The 18,744-nt window shown below is 44.3% G+C and overlaps 3 protein-coding genes and 1 long non-coding RNA gene across 5 annotated transcripts in view; 2 read left to right on the top strand and 2 right to left on the bottom strand.

The window, feature by feature from the left end:
- The window catches only part of LOC138632754 (ras-related protein Rab-39B-like), a 21,616-nt gene extending 9,350 nt beyond the window's left edge, over positions 1 to 12,266 (top strand). For both annotated transcript variants that reach the window (XM_069718556.1, XM_069718548.1), the window contains one exon: positions 9,974 to 12,266. In XM_069718556.1, the coding sequence (XP_069574657.1) occupies positions 9,974 to 10,018 (45 nt within the window). In that variant the 3' untranslated portion in view covers positions 10,019 to 12,266. The remainder of the gene's footprint in view (positions 1 to 9,973) is intronic.
- Positions 1,773 to 7,600, bottom strand: slc7a3a (solute carrier family 7 member 3a). The gene is made up of 11 exons (XM_069718367.1): positions 6,781 to 7,600; positions 6,464 to 6,625; positions 5,685 to 5,862; positions 5,465 to 5,580; positions 4,443 to 4,665; positions 4,193 to 4,332; positions 3,743 to 3,845; positions 3,151 to 3,380; positions 2,776 to 2,942; positions 2,479 to 2,587; positions 1,773 to 2,368 (listed from the first exon to the last, which is right to left on the bottom strand). The coding sequence occupies exons 1-11, from the start codon at positions 7,145 to 7,147 to the stop codon at positions 2,214 to 2,216; spliced, it is 1,950 nt and encodes a 649-aa protein (XP_069574468.1). The 5' UTR covers positions 7,148 to 7,600; the 3' UTR covers positions 1,773 to 2,213.
- snx12 (sorting nexin 12) overlaps positions 3,984 to 18,744 on the bottom strand; it is a 22,151-nt gene continuing 7,390 nt past the window's right edge. Inside the window, exon 5 of the mRNA XM_069718618.1 lies at positions 3,984 to 3,993. The gene's annotated coding sequence lies outside the window, so the exon portion shown is untranslated. The remainder of the gene's footprint in view (positions 3,994 to 18,744) is intronic.
- The window catches only part of LOC138632825 (uncharacterized), a 15,841-nt gene continuing 11,897 nt past the window's right edge, over positions 14,801 to 18,744 (top strand). The window contains exon 1 of the long non-coding RNA XR_011311838.1: positions 14,801 to 15,174. This is a non-coding gene — a long non-coding RNA (uncharacterized lncRNA). The remainder of the gene's footprint in view (positions 15,175 to 18,744) is intronic.

Here is an 18,744-nt window from a genome sequence, read left to right as displayed (position 1 = left end):
TGACTCCAAAGTATTGAAATAAAAATCTTATTTTAAAATTTGACAATACAGAGACCAAATTTTAGTGGTCATTTTTAGTTTCGGAAAGCTTCCAAAAAACACGTTTGTTTGGTTGGGAAGGATCAAAAATAATCACAAATCATGTGACGACGCAAAGAAAAAAAAAAAAAAAAGTCGGACAGACAGAAAAGATGAACTCCCTAAAAACTGTACATGTGATGATTAAAATACATCTAAAAAGCATGTTGATTGAAATTGAAGTGAGAAGGTAAACACGAAAAAAAAAAAAAGAAAAGAAAAGAACGCCATCTCAAAAATAATTCTCTAAACATTTAAATATCAACAGTTCTATCTGAAAGAAGTAGTACAAATGGAATAAAGTTGAAAAAAAAAATAAAAAAAATATAAAAGTGATGGGAGCTCAACAGACAAAGCTGCCAAGAACAAGTTTCAATTGAAACTAAAGAACAAACTTTGTGAAAAAAAAAAAAAAATTCTTTTCACAAGTAAGGAAAATGCATTAGATAGAAAGATATTGTAGTAGTGATAGAAGACGGGCTCCTTTTTTTTTTTTTTCCAGAATCAGACCCCCAGCTACCCAACACTAAAGTGTATCCGATAGATGTGGACAGATGTCACAATTTTGTAAATATATTCCATAACCCGTTGTTAGTAACGCGGATGTGATTAATGAGCTTTTTTTTTTTTTTTTTACAAGGCAATTTATCAACCTCGGATCTGCACACCGCCTGATAAAGAATATGAGGCAGGTGCAGGTTTGTCGATGAAATCTGCACCTAGCGGATTCATGGATTTAAAAACAAAAATTTCATACAGACCACTCCGTGCCTGTTCGGAAATAACTCTTAAATGCAACCAAATACGGGCAAAATACATGTACGAGAGTGTGATTTGCACTAACAAATGGATGGTGTTCGGACTACAGTAAATACCAGAAAACACAGCTGAGATAAAATGGCGTAACTCTTTGTTGTCTTTACCTCCATTTCTGGATTTCAAGGCCCCCCTTTTTTTTTTTTTTTTTCTGTTTGTTGTTTTGTCGTCTTAAAAAACAAGTTCGCTGCGTCTTTTTGACGTTAAAAGCCATTTAAAAACGATTTGACCTGGTTTACATTGCAAAGAAAGGCCACAAAATGCCTACGAATGCCTTTTATAATGGAGTTTATATGCGATTTAAAAAGCACAACATGGATAAATCACGGTAAGTAACTCATTTCAAACCGTGTCAATGAGGTGGTGCTCACATACCGTATGGCTGTTCTCTGCGAGATGCGTGTGTGTGTGCGTGTGTGTGTGTGCGCGTGTGTGTGTGTGTGTGGGGGGGGGTGTGTGTGTGTCACACCTCATCCAGTCTGTGAAGGGTGTACGTCCGCTTCAGACGCCGAAAGCCAACAGAGCGGATGACATCGCCCGTGTGCGACCGGCACCGAGGCCTCGACTGACACTGTAAACCGGCACGACTTCAGTGTTGCCCTGCTAACACAGGCTGGTGCGAGAAAACGCACACACCAGTAAACTCGACGTGTGAAATTCTACGGAACGATAGTCGTAGGAGGATTTTTGTTGTTGTTGTTGTTGTTGTTGTTGTTGTTGCCGGCCTCTGCTTATAAAAACTACGTCTCTTGCGCAATCTGAACTCTAGGTCGGTGATCCAAGTTTGTCACAACAATCGTAAGGTCCCTGGCTCAAGTCATCATTTATACACGGTGGTTCTTAAAAAAAAATCAGCCCCCCCGGGAGGCCCCGAGGCCCCACACAAAGCAACAGCGCACTAATAACGGAGGAACAGTGACTACGAGAGCAGCTAAACAGTAACATTCTTCCAGCTTCCAGCTTCAGTTGACGGAAAACTTCACGAGGAGCCCCGCAGCACTCTTGTGTTAGTTCGGTCCATTCAAAGCATGTGTTATTGGCAGGTAAATGTCTCCAGAGGGCTAAGGCTAAGTAGAAACGAGTCAAAACAGGGACACGCGGGCCAGATAGAGGCTCTGTCACAGTGTCGAGCCATCAAGTTGATCAGCCTCCAAGTCAGAGGTAAGACGTGCGTGGCGTTTTCTTGCCTCTCCTCCTTTTCAACCCAGGAGCAGCGTTCCAAGCCGCCTACACCGCAGCATTTGACTGACACTTTAACCCGATGGCCAAACACGAGTGTCGATGCTGCGCAACGCTCCCCGGGCCCACGGCGCCGCGCATCAGGGGCTGCCGCCCGCCTCCGCCTCGCTGTCGTCGGGAGCGCCCGTGTATATGGGGCTCTTGTTCTGCAGCGCCGGCTCGTATTTGCGCGGGGACGGCCTGCTGGCGGCTTCGCTGCTGTTCCGTATGCCGTACAAGAAGTAGATGGCGAAACCTGGAAGGGAGAGGAGAGAGGCAACGGGGCGTTACGAAACGGTGGCGATGCGGCGCGGCAGAGGGGGGGGGGGGGGATCGAAACGGGAGTCGGCGGGATTAAAAACGCACCGATGACCATCCAGACGGCGAAGCGGCACCACGTGGCCCAGTCCAGCTGCATCATGAGGTAGATGTTGACAAAAACGCTGAACAGGGGCAACCAGGGGAGCAGAGGGACCTTGACAGGAAAGAGACAAGAGTTTAAAAAAACAAAATAAAATAAAATAAAATCGGGGACCCACGGAGCATCGCGCCGACGTGTAACATCCGGGGAAAGGAAGAAAAACAACAAAACAAAAACGTCTGGAGAAAAGACGTCTGGTAAAGTAACGCTGACCCGTGATCTCGGGGCGTTTTTCGAGTTACCTTGAAGGTGAGCGCTTCTTTGCTCTCCGGCTGCCTGAAGATGATGACGACGCAGACGCAGCAGAGCAGGGTCAGGGCGACACAGGGCACCACCACGCCCGCGTGGCCGGCGATCAGCTGAGTCAGACAGTTGGCCAGGACGACGCACAGCACGGTGATAAAAACCGCTGCGGACGGACGGAGGGAGGGGAGACGCTCGTTTACGCCGGTTGTGACCACAGTACGGACAGTCTTATTTTATTGGACTTATTTTACCCGCCGTTAGAAAAAAAGAAATTAAAAAAAAATTAAAAATTAAATAAAAAATAAATCGTCAGTCGACGCTTATCGACGATAAGCGCTTCTTTTTCGGCCCGTCCCCGCGACGACACTTACAAATGACGGCGGTGGTGACGTAGACGATGTTCCCGGAGGTCTTCGTCGGGTTCTTTCCGCTCGGGAAGAAGAGCAGCTTGTAGGTGAAGGCCTCCCGGAGCGGCCTCTCTTCCGTCTCCGTGCCGTACTCGTCGCCGCTGTCCCCTCCGCTCACGGCCACCTTCTCCCCTTCCACCAGCTCCACCAGCTTCTCCATCTGGCTGGACGAGCTCAGGGTGCCCGGCTGGTACCTGTGCGGGCGGAGCAGAGGGATCCGTCACGCACCTACGAACCTCCGCCTGCAATGTTGTCGGCGCGCGCGCGCGGGGGAAAACGGGAACATTCTTCGAAATCTTTTGCCCAGTTTTAAATGTGTGAATGAGATTCCGGGCGTTGGGAGAGCCAGAGAGCGTGAAGCTTCTGTGACACCCCCACCACCCCCACCACCCCCACCCCACCCTTGTGCTTTAGCTCCGCACAGATTATGATATAACTACGCTTTCGAACTGGCTTTATGGGGCCAATAACCTAAGTACATCAGCTGCTAGGGGCTGTTGAACACGTGATTGCCGACTTCAGACGAACTGCCCGGTGAAGAGTAAAAGGTGCTTACCTGAGAATGAGGACACAGATGGCCACTAAAGAGTACGCCAGCAGAGTTCCTATGGACATGAGGTCAACCAGAGCAGCCAGGTCGAACAGAAAGGCCATCAGAGCTGGAAGGACAAGTTAAACCAAAACATTTTTTTTTTTTTATTGGAAAACTTGCACTGTAAAGTTACAGAAAGCAATAAAGGCTGTGGCGCGTGCACGGACAATAGAACAAACTGAGTGTCCGTCTCCGCAGGCTTCCCCAGCAGTCTTGTTGACCCTGAACCGACAGCCTGTCAGATACGCCGCTCGGCAGAGCTGCGACCCCAGCGAACTATTGACAGCGGAGGATCCGCGCGGCAAAGACAGCCGGCTGGCCCCGAAGCAACGAGTAAACATTACAACAACAACAACAACAACAACAACAACAAAAAAGAGACACGCAGATGAAAGCTAAACGCGGCCGTCTTACCTGCAACGATACCGGAAGCAATGGTGGCAAGGAGAGGGGTCTTCGTGCGGGTGTTCATCCGGGACAGGACGCGGAAGAGCAGCCCGTCCTCCGCCATGGCGTAAATAACGCGGGGCATGGGGAACATGGAGCCCAGGAGGCTGAGGGGAGTCGGCCGTTAGCGTCAAACTCAAAAGATGTCGAAACGTAAATGAAGAGGTAGGGCGACAATTTTGGGGGTCCCCCCCCCCCACCCCCATCCCCCCCTCACCTGGTGGACAGAGCGCAAAGAGAACCCACGGCCACGATGTATCTGGCCGGAGCCCAGCCGACGTGGTTGAAGGCCTCGGGCAGAGGGCTCTGGCTGTCCAGCTGGTAGTACGGCATCATCAGAGTCAGAGCGGCGGACACGCCGAAGTAGGCGAAGAAGCAGATGAGCAGCGAGGCCACGATGCCGACGGGAATGGACCGCATGGGGTTCTTTGCTTCTTCGCCTGAAACGAGAGGAGAATGAGCGGATCGCGCGAGCGTGCCGCCGCGGTCTTCGCCGCACCCGAGTGACCCTCGAAGCGCTCGACGCGGCGAGTGACATTTCTCACGTTTCACTTTTTGAAGTTGCACAGCAACGCTGCGTCAGCCCGGCCGCCGCACACGGGTCATGTCTCAGGTGGGAACGGAACAAAAAACAAAACAAAAAAAACCACAAGAAAAACAAAACAACGTCGTCGAAAACAAAGTTTCCACTTCTGTAGACTTATTTGTGTACGTGCGCGCGTGAAGGCCAACGAAGGCGACATTAAATTGCTGATTAGCGCAGACGAGCCTCTGTGGAAACACCCTCATTCAGAGGAACTTGTCAAACCACAAACCTAATAAAATCAGTCTATTTTTTTTTTCTTCTTCTTCTTTTTTTTTTTTTTTTAAAGCGTTAGGGTAATTTCACACCTCCGCCAACAACAGGCAACAGATCCTCTGCAATCCGGACACAAAAATTAGCCCGCTAGGCATTTTCCGATGGCCAGCTAGTCTATGCGGAAAAAAAATGAGGGTGGAATCGTGAGATCTTTTTTTTTTTTTTTTAACTTTTCTTCGCTTAACGTCTGAAACCGATACGACTGACACATTTCTGAGCCGGGTACAGCCCTGACGATCTATTCAATACGTGGCCTGCGTGCCGTTTATTTGTTCATCCCCACCGAGAAAGACTGTTCAAGGTAACTCAATCATTTTTGTGCCGGTGAACCCCCCCCCCCCTCTACCTTGTTCATCATGGAAATAGTAAGACTGACTCACTGGTTGTGGCGATGCAGTCGAAGCCCACAAAGGCGTAGAAGCAGGTGGCTGCACCAGACAAGACTCCAGCGAAGCCAAACGGCGCAAAACCACCCACGCCGAATTCTTCATCCACTCTGGGTGCCAGAAAAAAGGAGGAAAATGCCTTTTTAACAATCAAACACCAATGAAACAGGAAATCAGCTCATTTGCCGACAGAACGCAGCTGGGAAATACTGACTTTAAAGACTTGTTGGTGCTGTTTATGAAGTGGACGTAGTCGTCCCGGGTGAGGTTCCAGTTGGCCGTGTTCCCCTTCACAAAGCCGGAGATGATAACGAATCCCAGAACCACCAGATTGATGCCCGTGAAGATCTTATTCACCAGCGCAGACTCGCTCACGCCGAAGGCCAGAAGTCCTGAGCGCAGAGAGTACAGGGAGAGAGGTGAGAATTCTTATTCGGCAAACAGCAGCAGCAGCAACAACAACAACAACAAGTTCCTCTATGTGGGTGGATGTGTTCGCACTTCATCACTTCCAACAGACCATCAGCCAGAGATACCGATCCACCGATTTTTTTTTTTTTCTTTCTCACACCGCTACTGGGATGACACACGAGCTGCAGTATTAGTGCGACAACTGTTCGGTCTCTTGTGCAACAATCTGAATGCAACGCTGACGACAACTACGATTGCGTGGGTCCCCGAACGACCGATCTGACGGGTCCAATTCTGAACAAGATAAGTGTAGAATGTAGGAAGTTTCGATGGGGTTATGTTTTAAAACTATTTCCATTCTTGAAGACATTAAAATGCCGTTAACAATCGGTGGTTCTCCACTTTTGTGGAAAGTGACCCATTAAAGTGAAGCGATCGCTCTCTATTCCACAAGCCAGTTTCATGGGTTTGCTGAGGTAAAACTGTTCAGTTGCAGTCTCTCATATTGAACCAGTAGTCCCTCTAGAAGACCCGTGGTCGGGGAAACAACTGAGAATAATGAGAGCGAATGAGCAAACTCACCAGTGAGCAGCAGGACCAGGATGAGGGCAAACAGGTCAGGGTACTTTGCCAGCACGCCGCCTGGCACCTTCATCGCCATGGAGGCTTGAAAGAAGCCAGAAATCTTTTGTTCAACCAGGCTGTCGAAGGTTGAGCTCCAGGCCCTGGCAACACTGGCCGTACCTAAAAAAAAAAAAAACGTTCTTTTTAAACAGGTCAGAGACGGAGATAAGTCGACACTGTGGTGACTGGAAATGAATACTGTTGTTTTCTGTAATCTTTCTTGGGATTTTAGCTCTGACCGATCGGCAACAAGTGCATTTAAAACCGGAGCTTACCTATCACATAGGAGAGGATGAGGTTCCACCCTGTGATGAAGGCCCAGATTTCTCCAACCGTCACGTAGCTGTAAAGGTACGCAGAGCCCGTCTTGGGGACGCGGGCTCCAAATTCGGCGTAACACAGGCCGGCCAACATGGAGGACAGAGCAGCGATGAGGAAGCAGAGGACGATAGCGGGTCCCGCCTTCTCTCTGGCGACCTCGCCAGCGAGGACGTAGACACCGGCGCCCAATGTGGAGCCCACTCCCAAGGCGATGAGGTCCAGGGTGGACAAGCAGCGGGCAAACCGGGTCTCTTCACCAGAACAGTCTAGTGGCCGGCGACGCAGCAGGCTCTTGCCAAAGCTGGCCAGCTTGCTGGCCATGTTTGCTGCGACAGTGTGTGGGTGCAGAACCAGGCTATGTGTTTTAAATCCTTATGGTGTGGGCGGGTGTTATTGACACTGTTTAAACTAATCACGTGTGACTGCACTGCACTGCAAAATGTCTAGGGGAGCTGGGGTAAGTAAACCAAGTACTTGTATATTACTGGTCCTTTGACATAAATACGTTCACTCTGGCAGCAGTCGGTTGAATACGCAGAACAGGAAGTGGCTGGTCTGCGGTCACAGTATTTTGCAGGTGCAGATTAGACCTGTGAAGAAACACAACAAGAGAACTTAATCTCAAAACAGGGCACTATTCAGTGATTGCCAAAGCTTACATTTCTCACAGCTCTGTGTTGGGCATTATGCAGTAGGATTAGAGACATCCTTTCTTTCCGAGAGTGATTTTTATTTTTTTCCATGAAAAGTGTTCAAACTGAATGGAAACTATGGGAGGGTTAAAAAAAAAAAACAAACAAACACAGAAATGCTCAGAGAATATATCAACTCTGGAACGTATTCTCACACGGCTGGGAAGCACAAATAAACTGTCATCACACACAGCGTCTCCGCAGGGTTTAGATACGTTTCAGGTGAACATTCCTCTCTTCTCCAAAAAGGTAGAGATCATGAGACAGTCAGCAGGTATTTTTTTAAAGACACTTCACTACATGGGAACCTGTATAAATATAAATTACGCAACTTCCAGGAATTCATACCTGCACCTTTTACAGCTCAGCAACACATCACGAGACGCAGTGGGACACGGAGAGACAGAAGAAAACCAAATGCTATCCTGCCAGGCTTAAATATAATCTGAATTTTGCATTCACAAATAAACCTGACATAGCACACACCCCTATGAAAACAAAAGAGCACCAAACTTAATTCCACACCACCCCCATACTGCGAGAGAGGCCACGCAACTACTGGTGTTTTATTTTCCCAGCAGATAGGGAGAAGCCTGAGAAAGCCAGAGGCTGTGATGGTTGGTTGAATTCAAGCCAATATCAACAAAGGAAAAGAGGACAGCGTGAACCAGCATTTTGATAAAGTGAACCAGCTGCACTGGGAGAAGGTTACTATACAGACAATGTCACGATATCTATAAAACCGCCTTTAAAAGCCAAATTGTACTGTAAATATACATAGGGGAAATCCCCCCCCCCCGACCCCTTTATCTATTCCAATAACTTAATCAAATATTTTGAGCCAGAATTAAAAGGCATAAAAACTACAATGTGAAGTAAGATTAAACTTGTGTCAGACAGTAATGTTTCCTTCAATGCAGTACACAGTTCCATTCACTGTCACATGCTTCATCAATTTTATAAATAGGAGACCAAAACAGACAAAACCACCCTCAAGGCCAACAGCAACTCATTTTACGTCCGCAGTAATTTGCTTGTCATGCTTAGGACAGGCTGAATGATAATGATTACGCCACGTGTGCAGATCACATGCGCACAGACGCATAAAAGAACAGTTCACAACAGGCCAAGGACTCTCTGCACAGCACATCTGACTAGAAGAGTGTTTTTCCTGTTCGTCACCGTTTGAGGCAGTCAAATTCTCAGAAGGACCGAGAGTTACTTGAACGTGACAAAAACAAGTGACATTAGCGGCTTTTTCAAACATTGCTTCAAGGTTATTTCCTAGTGCTGCAGGTTAATGACCTTTTTTTGTGTGGCCGTGACACAATATGCGCAGAAGTTAACACAACACAAAGACAACATTTTCCCTTTCCACATTAACACCACAGCCAGTTTGATTGGCTTTTTATATTATTTGGGGGCAGTAGGATCTACAACATTAAACTGCGTCGCTTAGTCGTATTAAGATTTTCAAAGTTTGGATTTGTGGAGGTAATAGTTACATAAGTAGTTGGCTGTCGGCGCAGGAAATTCTGATACTTAAAACAGGTTCTGCCAGAGGGTTTACTCCCCCTCCACGGCACGCTAAAGACTCAGTTTTGAAGGTAGGCGTCCATTTGAGGGGTTAAAACAAATTACACTAAACAAAGTTGATTTTATAACTTTTGGCCTTTCAGATGTCCACGGAGAGCAACACTGAAACATTGCACATCAAGAAGTGTGAGAGAATGAGTGAGTGTGAATGTCTGTCTTGGTTAAAATGGCTCAGAGCACTGTGTTATCCGACTGCTTTTACTTTCTGCAGCTTCACCGCGATAACTGGCTATTAATCGTACGAGCGTTTGCATTTTAATCAGTTGTTAGTTATTTTATGTTGCAATTCACAATAATAGTCCTGTTGGGACATGAAGAGTCAAGGCAAAACTATGCTTGTTATTTAAAGGGTGCGGCAAGTTTATTCTTATCTGCAAATAACTACACCATTCAACGACTACTGCAGCTACGAATGTCGTGATTAACCATTTACAATGCAGATAATGGACTGTGTCAATGATTTACTGATGAGTTTGTAATATAATGTAACTCAATTGTCCTGAAAGAACAGAAAATAAATAACAATCAGCTTTTCAGTAACCTAAAGACTAAATTCACCTGTGGAGGATAGAGGACATCCTAGTGTTAGGAGATCAGGTAGATTTAATTAAAAAAAATAAAAAATAAAGACAACAATCAACATACATTAGGTTAGAAAATAATAAAAAGTATCCTCTCTGTCTCTATTCTTATGCTTCATGATTTGACTTAATACAATTGGCATTAAGTTGTTGTTTTTTTTTTTTTCCAACAGGGAGCTGGAAGTCAGGATTTAGGGGGGCGAAGCAGCGTCAAAGGTGACGTTGCACCACGTCTAAGGCTATTAAATGCAGTGACACCTGATTCCTTCTCGTTGCAGGCACATCAGTCACTTCGCCGCTCAGCCAGCAAACAGGCCAAGTGAAACACTAACCCAGCAGCACAGACCAGGCCGGCCGTGCAGCACAGTGTGGACGTCTGTGTCTGGCCGTCTACCCGGATCAAAGGTTTTGGCAAAACTGTCCTTTCACTCTCCTTGTCTGTGTATCCCTTCAGCAATGCAATGAAACATGACACAACATTTCTACTGATTTTCCAACGTTCAAGAGAAGTTTCCCCGAGTTAAATTGAATTTGTGCCGAGGAGGTGACACTAATTCAAGCTCCCAAGTATTTCAACCAGCAAGTAAAAGATGGAATCGGGCGCAAGACATGAAAAGACAGACAATGCTGTTGTCTTTAGAAAGAAATTTGGTTACACCTCAGAGCAGAATAGTGCCAGTGGAAAAAACGAGATTATAAGAAAAAGGAGACCGCAGGACCACAACAAGTGCAGCGGAGCACTACTTAAAACAAAGAGAGGTTTTTGATTACAAACTGACATGACTCTGATGCTGTCTGCCTCTAAAATAAATAATAATGCAATGAAAACCTGAAAAAGCTTCAAAAGTTTAGTTTATGCCAAGTTTAAGTTGAGCCATTAAAAAAAAAAAAAAAAGAAATGTTTCACTGTAGATTATGTTGTAGTCTAATTTTGGCTTCTTTTTTTTGTTGTTGTTGAGCAAACAGGAGGAAACAAGCTCCCACAATGTTTCAGTACAATGACAGTCTTCTATTAATACCACAAAAACAACACAACCAATTGATCAAAGCATTTCTTGTCATACCATTTCAAAAGAGAATATCCTGCCAAGTACAGTTAAGTGTTGGGAGAAAAAAGGACAAACACGGTCAAACAATGAAATAAAAACAACACGGAGAGCACCGACAGGCGCGATAATAAACATGCGGCCCTGTGAAGACTGATGGGAAACTGGTACATGGTGGAAAATACTCCCTCTCCCCGCTTGGTGTGACATTCCAGTAGCCTTTTCCACTTGCACACCAGGAACTGAGATCTAAGGGTGTCGATGTTGTGTCAATAAACATTTATTACCAAACTACTGTGCCCAGCTGGCTGTGAACTCCTCAGGGGGGTTCATCCAGCAACGCACACACACACACACACACACACACACACACACACACACACACACACACACACACACACACACCTACACGGGTTGACGAACTGAGGCAAAGCAAAACGGGAGAAGAATCCTTTGTTGGGAAACGCCTCAGCTGTGGCACGGCCCCCGCTGTAAGGTCACAAGAAATGTACATCTGATTGCTTCATGACCTCGGCAAAGGGTGGTCTCATTAAAGCGAGCCACCTTCACCCTCGCCGCTTCCTCCGTCACGTCGGCGAGTTGCTGATCTTCTCCTCGTGGTTTTCACGTGGGTGACCATTTGTGTAAGTGGGGCAGGTTTTGTGCCGGGCTGCTTGGGAGGCGGGGCTCCCAGAATGTGCCGTCGGCAGGACACCACTCGCCTACGCACGCCCATATGAAAAGCCCAGTGTGACACCTGCAGCCATTTTACGTTCCCGTCATTCAAATGAACACGCAAGACTTCCACTGGGAAGCAAATACTCAATGGGGACATGGGAGGCAAGTTGATTTCCGTTTTGTCTTTCTATATTTTTATGATGCAGCCGGAGTAAAAAAATCTGTTCTTTTTAACATCGGTCCGATTAAAAGGCTCTTTATCCTGGAGGACTATGACCGACGATTCGGGTCAACAGTGCTCCGGTCCCGACAGGTTTCAGGGATAAATGGTCCCGTTACTTGACTTAGCATTGTTGCAACTGCTGCCACAGACTCTAAGAGGATTATTTGGAGAAGTAACAAACCTGCTAGACTTATTACAGCTTGTTGTTGCTCCTTGTTCTAGCCACATAAGCAACACATGGCTTTGTTTTGACTGCCACTGTTGACAATAACAATGCTCCAACTCTGGTTATAGAACTAAACTGATATTACTTTAGCTGTAAAACTGTCAAAAATGCAATTATCCAAGGCTAAATGGAAACTTGCTTTCAGCCATAAATACACCCCTTAGTAAGAACAAAACAAGAGGCAGAATTATTCTAAGAATTCTCCATTTTGCAGTCCTGTTATTAATGTCAAATTGAGAAATGGAAGAAAGTAAGTTTTAAAAGGTTGTTGTTTATATCTGCCACATCACTTTGCCAAAATGTGCCAATGTGCAGATATTCAAATGTTTGCCTGTACAAAGATGCTGTGTTTATGTTCCTAAATTAAGACAAGAATCCAAAATAATTCTTGTTAAAAATTTTTGAATAATAATAATAATATATCTCTAATTATAACACAACTGTACAGTCATCCATGGGGCCCAGCAGCTGAACAAAGGGAACTCCATGTGAGGTACCCGGCAGGGCTAAACACCCACTGGAAGAGGAGAATGTGAGCTTGCGTAACCCCGGACGGCACACTGTATCATGATTGGCCATACGGAGTCGGAGAACCATTCTTCAGACATCACACAATGGTTTTCCAGGTGTTTGAAGTTGCGAACAGTATGTTGTTTTGATCCAGAAATATATGTTTGTATGAATAAAGGGGGAAAACAGCAGTTTCACATAAAGGATGTATGTGTTTTTGTGAATGCGTGTGGACAGACCGACCGCAGAGAGTGAACTGAATAACCTTTTAAGTCACCTGGCTGGACATCACAACCATTGCCAAAAACTGCTCCCGCTGTGAAATGGAATGTGACAATCTAAGAACCTGTTCACTTTCCCATGACCAATGCCAACACTATTAACATGAACAGACATTAGAACTGATGGACTAGTCTATGCAATATAAGAACAGACAACCTGCCAGCTTGGCACATTTCAATGCCAAGATGTAGCGTTTCTGGTATTTAATCATTCTCTGACGGTATTTAAAAAAACATTTTTTTTTTTTTAAATCTGCAGTTTTGATCATGACTGATACCAAACTATACTAAGAACATATCCAGACGACGACCCTCCACTGTAGACAATAAGGGTGTGGTGCACACCCTTCCTGCCACGCCAAATTAACTCCACTTTTTGACCATTTCACCATTTGCACAAAGAAAATGGAACAATTCCAGCACAACGGATCTCCGCCAGGATTACGACGTAGTGATGCAATAATGCCTCAAAGAACAAATCACTCAGAGAACAGAAAATACACCGACTATCATACCTTCACAACATGAAGCGGCATCGTTTATTAGTTATGAACTCAAACTGACATTACAGCCCTACAGTAAATGTCACCTCCATGAAGGTCACTGTTTAAAAAAAAGACAGATAATCATTTCTAATATTTAGCGTAACCAAAGTTATGTCAATTAGTCGATTAATCTATTAATTCTTTGAGAGAAGGAAATTTGACAAACTATTTTGATAACTGTGTGATGTATTTCATTTTTTTTTTTTTTTAAAGAAGCAAATCTTCTGAGTCCAGCTTCGTAACTATGAATATTTTCTGGCTTCTTTAGCACTCCATAGAAATAAACGGATTATCTTCGGGTCGTGGATTGTTAGTCAGGACAAAACAAGACATTTAAAGATGCACTGCTGGACATTTTTAGACCAAACAATTAATCAATCTTTTTTTTTTTTTTTAGCAAATGAATTGATAAAAAAAAAAAAAAAAAAAGCTTAGGTACATCCCAATATAACTGAACAGCACTGACATGGTAATAAAGTTGCATCAACACCTCTGAAAAACATACCATTAAAACCCTCTGTGAAGCATGGCTTTTGCACTGAATTACTTTTTTTTTTTTTTGTCTATGTTTACCCAAGAGACTGGCAGCTATAAGTGTATTACAATCCACTCTGATTACATAAATACAATTTATTTTATTGTACTACAATCTGCAAAAAAATCGAAATGCCAAGTGGAAATAATGCCATTGAATTTTTTTTTTTTTTTTTTTTTTACTGTCCTGAGGTTTTCTCTGCCAAGTAACAGCAAACCTGCCTGCTGCCCCCCCCCCCCCCCAATCAAACCACCTGAACCCCGCCGCCGCGCAAAGTCATTTCACTACATTTGTAATAGTCGAGTAGATGGCAACCGGCTGATGCAACACAAGCATGGTGACACCCTTGAACGCAGCTCGCCGTTTAAACACAACCCCGTTTGGCGTTACTCACTCTGATGACGAATGTCGGGGCTACTGAAAAAAGTCAAATGAATCGGGTTCAAATATGTCTTTACTGACGAGCATTACCGACCACGTTGGGCGATGTCCCCTCTGGAAGAGTCCATCTGCCAGCGGCTGAAACGCCAGCTAAACTACGTGGCTCTAGTCGGCTCTCGCGTGGTGCTGCTGATGCCTTCATTTATTTCGGAAACGTAGTAATCCCATATTGTACATTCATAACTGACGTAAAAAAAATAAAAAAAAAGCGCTGCAAAATACAGTTTGGAGAGCAACATTTTCTGGTGGCTGTCCAATGCACCGGGGTGGTTACCCGAGTGTGTCTCAGTCACCGAACAAACTTATTAAATTCGGCGTTAACACTCAGTGCTTTTGCATCTACGGGCTGTTTTCTAAAAGAGTAAAACTTCCTTCAGGGGAATTTATCGCATAAAGTCTTTGCAGGTACTGGTCATGCTAAAAAAAAATAAACATACAAATAAAGGGACGAAGCAAGTTTTGCAGCAGGATACGTTTTTCTTTGGGAATCATTCACCGGCATCCTAACAATTCGGCGTTATTTGGGGGGTCTTTGAAAGCAACATTACGGTAATCCCACGCCTTGAAAGAAACACTGCTAGCATCGTGTGCTACCCGGCTAAGACCAAAACAATGAATGAAACTCCCGAGTTATTACACGGATACGTGTCCAACATTGCATTTAAAAAAAAAAAAAAACCGAAAACCATTTTCACCGTTTACCACAATGGTGTCCCGTCATTAAGTTTCCAGTTTCTACTCCGTTTACCGGGTTAGGGTTACGATGTAGACCCGAGTCCCCGCTCGAATGATAAAATTGAGCCGCGATATAAAACGTATAGTACTGCGATTAAAACTCCACATTTCCGTCACGCCTTGGCTGGGAAGATTATTATTATTATTATTATTTTTTTTTCATTCTTAAACATAAACGACCAAGTGAAGACAAAGAAACGATATGATCTCCTGAACTGTGCGCCGCCAACAGAGGACGATTGCGTCAGTCAACTTCTGCGTAAAGTAAAAGGCTTACAGTCGGGGAGGTTGGGTTGGAAGATGTCATTAAAACAAGACTTAGATTTAAAAGAACATGTTTTTATTGTACCAATAAAACGTAAATGCCGTTACCTTCAATGTCTTCGGGGTTGGAAGTAGTGAAAGGACGCAGATGGGAGAGCTGTAGTGCTGTTGCTGATGAAATATCCCGCTTGGTTGTTGCGTGTGAGGTTTTGATCTGCCGCGAGGGGCGGGATGTGTACAAACAAACTGACGTCATAGAAGGAGGCGGGGCCATTTCCACTCATGAATGGAAGTATAGACGCGGGAGGTGTTCGCGTCCGGTAATATCTGCGATGCATTAATTAATTTCACGAGGAGAGATTGAACGACGAAAGACAAACATACGCAACGCGAGTGTTTTAAGAAACCGAAACGGCAGAGGAGCGAAGAAGGAGCGTGCGATGTCTGCGCGTGGTTTCCTTTTAGTAGCTATGCCCATATATGGAAAACAGAACTTCCCTCCGCCTTATTCTAAAAGCTATGTATAGGCCATGGTTTCAGACTCTACACTATATCCGCTGCTGCTTTGTTCCACAGATTAAAAGAAGATGAAGAGGAAACTAAACAATTTGTTTTATGTGTACGTGTACTCAGTGACCTGAGCACGCTGGTGTCAAGCAGTGGGATTATCAGCATTTTATTCTTGATGAAAGGATCTTACTAGTTAAAAGGTCTGTAAGCGATATTATTGTGTTAAATGTTAAAAAGCTTTACATCCCTGATTAAAAAAGTGTCTGCTCAGTAACATGGGTCTCCCAGTCTCCATGCTCCGCAGTAAACAACGAAAACATGTTCTGGCATCTGTGTCCTACCTCATCCAATCATAAGAGAGAACAATCCGCCCTGCACGTTCATCCAGTAAAGAGAAAGATGGGTCTTTTGTGCACACTCATGGGATAAACTGTAAATAAAAATGTATTGCAGCTTCTGGGTCCGAAAGCTTTTTGCAAAGGTGCTTTCAATTGCTGTAGTGACGGCCACTAGGGGCTGGCTCCAAAGACATCAATGTCGACAACCGAAGCGCCAAACTGAAGGCTTCGAAAATAACTGTTCACGAATCAATTGGTGACATTACAGTAAGTTATTCGGTTCATGGGAAAGCAGAAGTGTGTACTGATCAGAAAAAGCTGTATTAATTATAGCGCTCCCAGGACTGCTTACACGACTAAATACACCAAGCGAAGAAAAGAAACAAGAAAGCCGCCGAGCAAAAACAGGAGAAAGGAGTCATTCAACACCTGCATTTTTACCCAGTTTGAAAAGCCCTGCACGGCTAGCTACAGAGGTATTTGTTAGGTTTGTTAGAAGTTTTTTTTTTTTTTATCCTCTGAGGTATAACGTCAGTTTATAACTGCCTAGGCTCTTGTCATTTTTGGCGACGTTCAGCTTGGTTTGCTGGGTAACAATAGCAGAGAGGCTTCTTGTTCGCTCTTTTGCTGGTATTAGCCGTAGTTACAAACTCTGTATACTTTACGGCCAAGTGGATGACAGAGGCATGAAACATTATATAATTATGTAATGTGGTGATGTCAGAATAATATGGGTTGAAAGGAGAGGGTTGGTAACTGCATAAACGGACAAGAGGTTGGCCAAAATGCTAATGTCAGCTCCTTTAAAGCGTTATCATGCAAAGTCTCATCCAAAATGTGGCGTACGTGTTCACTGAAATTCTTTGACATCGCGCATGTAAATAATAAAGACCAAAATAAGCAACTTATTTTATAACATTGCAGTTTGATGCAAAATGAGCCTAAAAATGGCACATCAACATTTAATGATAATGTCCCTTAACCTTTATGATCTCCAGTAAAGGTTTCCAGAAGTTTCTTGCAAGCTCACTGATAGTCTTTGGTTTCGGAGCTGCCACTGCTTTATTTAATTCCCTTCAAATATCTTTGGTGGTAAAGACGGCCACACAAGGACGTTCCAGAAATTATTCCTGACTTGGACATGATGCTCAGGATTGTCGTCCAATGATCATAATGCTTTAATTCGTATGCTGAAGGAATAACATTTATCCTCAAAATGGCCTGGGTAGCCAAGATGAAAGTAACAAGGTCAAGTTCACCAGCTCCTGCAGATAAAAAAAACAACAACTCCACAACAGGATGGACTCCGTCCATAGTCGACTATCGGGATGGTTCTGTACACCTAGCCCTTCTTACACCAAACATACCACCGATCCGTGACTTCAAAAAGTTCCAATTCAGGTTCATCCCTCCACGAAACTCTCTCAGAACTTTTTAGGCATTTCAAAAAAAATTATTTTGACAAAGAATGGAATTTCTGGGCATGAAACTCCTCGTTTAATGTTTGTAGCACAGTTTGTACTGATACTTCTGTTCCTGCCTTCATCAGATCTTCTTTTAAGTGTTTGGCAGCAGAAATATTCAGGAATTTGCACCATGTACATTTTGACATGGCCCCTCTACAACTCAGATAGACAGGACCAGTTACACAACTTAACCCACCTTAAGGTTCTCGTTCACTTTGGGTAATATTGTGACAATAAAAAGGAGACTTTGGAGCCCCTGCCCACTTTGCCTAGTTAGTGCAGCCATGCAAACAGAAAACATAATTTGAACTGTCTGAATTTATTTATAGCTCTTTAAAGTGTCCATCTGACAGATTTGTACTGAAGATGGGACTAAAAAAAGAGAAATGAAGGATTAGACTGGCCTAAGGAATGGGTTTCTCTGTGTGAGTAAATGTGCAAGCCAAGCCAATGAAATGGTGCTTTTCTTTACTTTTTAATTGTTGCTGGTCGTTGTGAATTGTTTGTTCTTTTTATGTGTCAAGGAGTGGTTTTCTATTTTTTAATAGGTTCTGTTCCTATTAAATGCTCAATGCGGGTTTTTTTTTTTTTTTTATCATGCCTTTGACTCTAACCAGAGATAACTTGGGTTTGTACATTTTCTCCCTTTCCATCCATTGCACTTTTTCCGATGGTACTATAGTAGCCACTCGTCTCACCTTTTGTGCTTGCCCAGTCACACTGCTTTGGGTTGCTCTTTCAATTTACTTCCACTTTATCAAGCTAACCCAACTGGGTGTCTCGGAAAGCACAACAAGCGTCACGGCTGCACACTGGGCTCCACAGTTAAAGCGGCTAACAAAACACCACCTAATCTCTGCCTTGGCCCCTTAATGTCCATCCTGTCTGCCCACTTTCATTACTCGGGACAAGGGCCAACACATCAAAGCTCACTAGTTTTATAGGTCACGGTGCTCACAGGGGAGGAAGGTCACGGTCGGTGTATGTATCCCAGGGTTCCTGCACATTCTTTCATTTCATGAGTCAAACAGTATCGTGAAAGCATCATTATTATCAAGTTTACGAGACAATAATTCCTCACAACTAATTTAATACTCTTTATGAGTGGTATGCTGTAGCTGAAGTAGCAGTAAATGTGCAGAACGGCAGAATTTCCTGTGATAATTCCAAAAGTAGAGATCAAATACATATTCCTACTTCTGCGTCTGTCGACTGATACGTACGCATCCATGTGCATGAGGGTTCCATGTT

This window comes from Brachyistius frenatus, unplaced genomic scaffold (genome assembly GCF_029030835.1).
Source record: "Brachyistius frenatus isolate BFR_SWC_R1_liver_20210118 unplaced genomic scaffold, ASM2903083v1 Contig_5, whole genome shotgun sequence".
NCBI lineage: Eukaryota > Metazoa > Chordata > Actinopteri > Embiotocidae > Brachyistius > Brachyistius frenatus.
Note: the sequence above shows the minus strand (reverse complement) of the source record. Positions and strands in the feature narration are given on the sequence as shown.

What these genes read in the sequence shown, in the direction of transcription:
- slc7a3a (XM_069718367.1), bottom strand. Translation starts at nt 7,147, where the DNA reads ATGGCCAGCAAGCTGGCCAGCTTTGGCAAGAGCCTGCTGCGTCGCCGG. An exon ending in AGCACCAACAAGTCTTTAAA is followed by an intron (nt 5,581 to 5,684) that starts GTCAGTATTTCC and finishes TCTGGCACCCAG; the next exon opens with AGTGGATGAAGAATTCGGCG. An exon ending in CGACTGCATCGCCACAACCA is followed by an intron (nt 4,666 to 5,464) that starts GTGAGTCAGTCT and finishes CTCTCGTTTCAG; the next exon opens with GCGAAGAAGCAAAGAACCCC.